Source organism: Enhydra lutris, unplaced genomic scaffold (assembly GCF_002288905.1).
Source record: "Enhydra lutris kenyoni isolate GAN:26980312 unplaced genomic scaffold, ASM228890v2 scaffoldscaffold13, whole genome shotgun sequence".
NCBI classification, from domain to species: Eukaryota; Metazoa; Chordata; class Mammalia; order Carnivora; family Mustelidae; genus Enhydra; species Enhydra lutris.
Window position 1 is genome coordinate 29,590,267 of NW_019154097.1, and position 7,086 is coordinate 29,597,352.

At 54.7% G+C, this 7,086-nt stretch overlaps 1 protein-coding gene across 1 annotated transcript in view; it reads left to right on the plus strand.

The window, feature by feature from the left end:
* LOC111145795 (NIMA related kinase 6) overlaps positions 1-5,950 on the plus strand; it is an 82,415-nt gene extending 76,465 nt beyond the window's left edge. The window contains exons 9-10 of the mRNA XM_022501012.1: positions 1,106-1,219; positions 4,354-5,950. Of these exons, the coding sequence (XP_022356720.1) occupies positions 1,106-1,219; positions 4,354-4,464 (225 nt within the window). The 3' untranslated portion in view covers positions 4,465-5,950. The remainder of the gene's footprint in view (positions 1-1,105; positions 1,220-4,353) is intronic.
* Positions 5,951-7,086: the final 1,136 nt, after the last annotated feature.

Sequence of the window (7,086 nt, forward strand, 5' to 3'; positions counted from 1 at the left end):
GCGTCTCCTGTTGGCAGGCGGCAGTGAGCCGGAGTGACGAGAAGCACTTGAATCCCATTACGGGTTCGTCAGCGGTGGGGGGGGCCGCCGGGCACTGTGCCTGGCGCAGCTGCCCTGAGCTCCCGCGAACCCCGAGTAGTGCCTTGAGGGACGGGGTGGGGAACCCGGATACCCTCCAGAAAAGGGAAGCCTGGTAGCTCCCCGACTGGGGGAGACCCCACTGGGCCACCATCACAGTCCTCTCGCTTCCCAGTGCCCCAGGGTGGAGCCGGTGTCCCCGGCCTCATCAGGCTGGGGACACCTGTGCCGGCTGAGCCTGCCCGGAGCCCTGCAGGTGGAGCCTTTCCCATTTTGCAGACTAAGAAACAGGAGGCCAGACACCCGGCAAGAGTGAAGAGCTGGGACTCAGGCAGGCTGCGGCCAGCTGCGGAGCCAGGCACTTGCTGCTCCTGCACCCCGGAGCTTCTGTGATGTGTGGGGTCCCAGGCTCCCGCATCCGGGGCTGCCGGCTTCTGCAGAGAGCACCAGCCACTGTCCCGAACTCCAGGCCCTCAGGCTAGTGAAAACACCAGAATGAAAACCAAAAACGAAAGGCCTCACCTCCCCTTCCCCACCCCCAAAATGCTAGTCCTTGGGTAATTTCCTCAGTGCGTTACTTAGACATCCTCCCATGGGTGTCTTCGGAATGGAACAATGCACCAGAGAGAGCCTGCTGGGCACAGGCACGAATCCCAGTGAGCAGGGCCTGTTTTCCCATCTGCCGTGTGCATGCGACCAGAATCAGTCCTGGAGAGCTGCGGTGTGAGGCGGGCCGTGTGACCGCACGCGGCTGGCTGGCCCTCCATATTCAGCTCCCCCTTCCTTGTTGCCTTTAAAGTTTTACCACTGAAGCCTCGTGCCACTGAATTTGCTTGCATGACAAGGTTCAGTTCAGTTCAAACTGCTACTATGTTGCATCCCAGCTCCCTCAGGGTTTTTAAGAGATCCTCCTGGACATTGTCCATCAGGACCAGAGGAGGACGGCACCCCAATCTGGAGTGGTCCCTTTTGCCCCTGGACCTCAAGGCTGCAAACTCACTTTTCTTATCCCCCCCTCCCCCCACAGATGGCAGCTCTCCAGAGCCCCTTCTATGGAGATAAAATGAACCTCTTCTCTCTCTGCCAGAAGATCGAGCAGTGTGACTACCCGCCTCTCCCTGGAGAACATTACTCGGAGAAGGTGAGTTTGCCGCCACCAGGCCTGGGAAGCTTTACGGCTAGCAGTGGCTTGAGAGGAGAGCCATTTCCAAAATGCCATGGCTGTGGGTGTGAACTTGGGTTCTCTTAACTGGGTGAAAAGGGAAGATTTCTGGGAAAGTGATGCAGGGGCAGGGGGTATGGGGGAAACGTAGATTAATTTTACTAAAGAGGTTTCACGGACACCAGTGTGGGCCCCCACAGCAGTACGTGGCCCAGAAACCAGCAGGAGCTGGCCAGGGAGGCCCCATTGGCACACTTCTGCCCATTTGGCTCCCAAGCCGGTGCTTGAGTACGAGGCTGGCCGCTGCAGGTCCCGGAGACAGGCTCTGTGCCGTGTGGGACAACAGGAACCAGATGCGGAGGCAGGAGTGGCAGGACCTCGGGTGCCCCATCCCCCGCGCTGGCTGCCACTCCGTTCCCATGACAGGAAACCATGGCAAACAGGCTGGTCTCCTTGGGCTCTTATTTGCAGCGTTTTACTCTGGGTGCGAGGGCTCTGGACACAGACAGTTCCGGCATTGGGTCCGTGCCAGGTCCCAGCTGCGTGTGCATATCCCCTCCCTCAGTGCCATCTTCTGGAAAACAGGGCTAATGTTTCACCCCTGTAAATAGGATGTGCAGATGAAACGACAGGTTTACAACACAGCGTGGCTAAGGGTGTGGCCCCTCTTCCCTGTTCCTGGGCGAGTCATTGAACTCTCCGGAGCCTCGGTCTCCTCGTCTGTAACACGGGGATAATCCTAGAGGCGGCCTCCCGGGGTCAGTGTAAGGATTTGGTAATGCATGTGATGTGCTCAGCTTAGCACCGGGCTCACGTTGACCCCAGTGCCACCAAAAGGAGCCACCAGCTTAACAAAGGGCCTGGCTCTGGGTAAATGCTGTGCCAACTCTCCATGCTCCTTCTGTCAGGGGCCGCACTAGCGGGTGTGGGGGGGACTCCGGAACCTCCCTGGGCCCACCCTGAGGACCACAGGCTGTTGTGGCAAGACGCAGCTCACATTTATGACTTACCATGGGGTCCTCCCCTACCTCCTATTTTACCGAGGAAACTGAGACACGGATAGATTAACGTAACTTGCCCAAGGTCACGTAACTCACAAGTGGCGAAGGCGATCTCCCAGAATCCTGCACGCAGCCACTGTGCGGTCCTGTTTCTTGATGCCACGCCTCTTCGGGAGCCAGTGGTCCCGCTGGGCTGAGGTGCCACCTGTGCAACTTGCTGCCATCCCAATCCTGGAGGTTCAGAAGGCTCTGGAAGGAACAGCCCTCGTGCACCAGGGGCTTGGGCTGCAGACACCAGGTGTCCCAGCGTGCCCTCACGCTGTGTCCAGGCAGGCCAACCAAAAGGGTCATCAGCCACCCATCTTGGCAGCCTCCACACTTAACACCACGCTCACTGGCATCGCGGACTCCCAGAGGACGAGGGTCAGGGTGGGGAGGACGCACTCCTGGAGAGTCGTCTGGTGCCCTCTCTGTTGTGGCTCTAGCCTCAGAGGCTTAACAGAGTTCTTCCGCGTCTCCCTGAAGGAAGTACTTAAGTCCTGGACTGAGAGTTGGCAGGAAAGGTCCAGTTAAGAGATTTCCTAACCAAGTTCATAGCTGCATTTGGTTTTTCTTTTCTCACCTTTTAAAATTTGAAAATCTGTGTTATTTAGAAGAAGCTTAGACTTGGACCTTGGAGCAAATCAAAACTTCTCTGTGGCCCTTTCCCACCTATAAATGGGAACCATAATCTCTGCCTTGTAGACAGAAGTTGAAATGAAATAAAACCGCATAAAGCCCTCCGCCCCCTTCTCCCAAGTCAGTCACTCCGACTCTGTGGCCTCGCACACCCCAGAGCATCCGGCCTTCACCAGTTCCGTTCAGCATTTCTAGGCCGGGTGGTAGGAAGCGAGAGGGGCTTCTCTGCACTGGAGTTGCTCAGCACACCTCACTTTTGAAGTTCACGTCACCTCTTAGGGGTATAAGACACATTATTGTTGTTTCTCAGGTTTTCAAACAGGCTCTCACTGCCAACTGCGTAGTGTCCTCGCTGCGTAATTGGGAGTCACGATGACTTTACCTTCCTCCATTTTTCTTGGGTACATGAACTTGTCAGGGGCCACTACTGCTGCCTTCCCCTGAATACTGTGAGATTCCACAAGATTCCTAAATGGACCGTCTCGTCACACGCAACCTCCAACTCCAGGAGTGCTCAGGCCGCCCACGGGCGCAGCCGCAGCTTTCGGGCCAGGGGTTTCCCGGTGTTCATGAAGCAGCAGAACCCCAAAAAGGCAGCACGCGGGTTGCAGGGAAGCTCACAGTGCCCGACCCGGGGAAAGCTCGTTTGCAGCCTGAAACATCTCGGGTGCGAAACATGGGAGCGCGTCCAGTAGCCCCAGAGCCCCCGCCTGACCCCTCCAGCCTCCGCAGACGCCCCGAGCACAGCCACCAAGTCCACAGGAGCCCTCTTATTCAGGACCGGCCCAGCCCTCTCTCTGCTGCAGCCCCCCAACCCCGCAGGGCCAGCCGGCCACTCCAGCACCAGGTATTTAAATGAAAAAATTGCAGTGAGCCCAGTGATACAAGTTAAGATGTAGGCTTTTTAAGGTCATTATTTTAATTACCATTAAAATAATTGGCACTCTGGCTATCAGAAGAACCCGGGCGATCAGAGGCTCAAGGCGCCCTTCCCCCACCCCGAGGCAGGCGCAGCCTTCAGTGTCTGTATAATTAAAAGCTCCGTCTTTCATGAGCACAATAAAGAGGCCGGGGGGTGGGCAGACTTTAGCCCTGCTGCATGTTCATGCATTTATTATGATCAATAAGCTCTTGCCTTGAGTTCTGTCCTCTGGTTTGGGTGTCGGCATGACTGACCGCACACACACACACACACACACACACACAGAGCAGTGTGGGCAGTTGGAAGTTCACAATTGTTTGGACAGAGCCACTCACAGGGTCTCCCAGGTGTGGCCTTGGGGCCAGACAGGCCTAGCACTGGCGCTGGCTCCCCTCGGTGGCCGTGGCGGCCCCCGTCGTGGCTCACCCATGTGCCAGGCATCCCCTCCGGTAGGAGGGCGGAGTCCCTGCCAGAGCCTCCCGAGGGGTAACACGCCATCCTCTCCCTTGCAGTTACGGGAACTGGTCAGCATGTGCATCTACCCCGACCCCAACCAGAGACCCGACATCGGCTACGTGCACCAGGTTGCCAAGCAGATGCACGTGTGGACCTCCAGCACCTGAACGCGGACGCAGCCGCTCCACTCTGCCTCACCTGAGTCTTCTCTCCGAAGTGGCCGCCTGGTAGCCTAGATCAACTAAGACCGGAGGGTTCGGCAGGTTCCCCAGAGGGGGCCGGGCTTCACAGCAGATGCTGAGTGCAGAGCAGCTGGGGGAGGGGCACTGGTCACAAGGTCACTGGTGGTCACATTCAAAAGTCCTTTCTTTAAACTGTGGACAGTCTCAGCTGGCTTGTTACCAAGGGTGGGTGGCTCGGCGAGCCACCGGCGCACCCCCTGCATCTGGATTGTAATGTGAATCTCTAGGATAATTCCTTCAGTGACCCGTCAAGGTTTGTAAGAACAGGAGAATTGCAGGAGACTGTGTGATTTGTAGTGAGCCTTTCAAAATGGTTTGTAGCAAGTTCAGTTTAGCTCTTAGAATCTTTTCAAAAAAATCAAGCTGTGTGCTTGCTCTGTTGTAAAAGGATAAAATGGAAATAATTTTTTAAAGTAGAGTGGAGATTTTCCAAATATTTTTTATCTACATTTATAACTTGATGAATGACGATGAGAACCCAGCATCTGGCACAGAGTCTCAGAAGGCACCTGGTCTCTCGAGAGCCTCGGGTGTGTTGTGTGCGGCCTGGCCCAGCCCTCCTCTCCTGATCACCTGCTCCGTCCCGGGCACCTTGGGCACTCCCGCCATCGCCTGCTGGAAGGCCGGCAGTTCATTTAACAGTGTTAAGGGTCTGTTCTCCTCTGTGGGAAGGAAGCACGGGATACAAAAAATAGAAATATAAACCATGCCCTCAGGCTGTTCTCTGTACAAGTTCTGGTTCTGCAACTGCCTACCATGACCCTGGGCACCTCTCTTAGCCTCTCTGAGCCTTAGTTTCCTCATCTGTAAAATGGGACTAATAGTGTCTACCTTCAGCCTTGCTGTCAGAATTGGAAATAAAATAGGCAAGTTACCTAGCATTTTGTAGATGATCCAAAAATGGTAGCCACTCACCCGCCCCTTCGCAAAACTGAAGTCCATGGACCATGTAAGTCAAGAATTAACGTACAACTAACTGTATGATGCGCAGGAAACCAGAACTATGTTCGTTTATTTCTTGTTCCCAAATAGGATTAACTGTGAAGACTAATTTATAAATGTGAACTTAGGGAAAACTCAAGCTCTGAAGGAAATAGTTTGAATTTTGCTTTTCTACTCAAGTTAATCCTCATATGGTCTAAGTTGTCACCCATCGACCTGGTGACAGTTCAGCCTCCAGATGGAGACGTGCCCGCCCACTCAGCGTGCTGGTCAGGTGCTCTGACTGCAGCCGACTTGCTGACCAGCGGCCCAGGCCTCCCTGGGGGTAAAGGACTTGGGCTGGGCCGAGGCTCTGTTCCCACATGTGAACTCTGTTCTACTGTAACCCTGCCGGGTTTGGGACATTTTCTTCAGATGCAACCTTTGCTTTGTACTTGTTCTCCATGTTTGAAATAAAATGGGGTAAGTGGGGTCACTTCTGCGAGTGAGTACGATTCACGGATAACTTAAAAACAGCCTCATGTTACAGCACAATTTCCCCAGACGCCTTTAAAAACAGAATTTCTCAGGCCCCAGACATTCTGAGTAATCTTGGAATTTTTTTAAGCTCCCCAGATAATTTTGATCATCATCAGCCAAGACACTGCTCTAAATAATTCCATTGTCCCCCTACCCTACTCCTTGCAGTTTTAACAAGGGAGGCTGCCCCAAGAATGGGCTCGCTCTGGAAGACCATGGTGCTGGGACTCTGCCATGTACCCCAGCCACGCCATCTCCGGGGGAGAGTCAAGGCCCGGTCTCCTGCCTAGCACTTGCCGCTAAGTTTTTCTGATTCCACACAGAGTTTTTTGCACATATCCTGCTTACGGCTCTCAGAGCCTCTACTATGTCACCCGTGGCAGAATCAGCCGCAGACGCAGATAACTTGCTTCCTGTACACCATGCTACATTCAACACCATGAGAGCAACTCTGCCCACCAGGACCCTCTGGAGGCATGAAATTTCCACCATTCACCAGGCCCGAGCACCTGTGAGATGATGGTACCCTAATTATTACAAACCACAAGCCCCAGAGCATTCCGCTGAGTTCTGTGAAAGTGGCCAACAAGCGGCGGGCCCAGTTTTATGCAGCTATGGCGAAGCCAACTGTCCCCCTACATGCTTTTTCTTGGTACTCAGAACCGATGTCTCTACTTTTTCCTACTTGGCTGCTGATTTAAAAGGCTGTGCCGCCCTCCAAAAAAGGCAAAACAAGAAAGCCTGGGACCACCCCGAACAAAGAGAAGTTTGCACAGGGATGGGCAGAAAGGTTCATCTGACTTCCACGACAGAGGAGGCCTCACCTGCTTTTGGGAGGAGGGTCCCATTGCTTAGACCTGTGTGAACGCAGACGGGCGCTGGGGGAGGCAAGCCTATCCTGAAAGTGGGGGGCCAGGTTGATGAGCTTTAGTGACTAAAACACCACACAACCTCCAGACCTCAGCCATTCCATCCGGTTTTCATTTTTATTGGGTCTCACTCAGCAGACACTGCGCCAAATGAAGGTCTTACGGGGGAGCCTCCACTGCCCCCCCCCCCCCCCCCCCCCCCCCCCCCCCCCCCCCC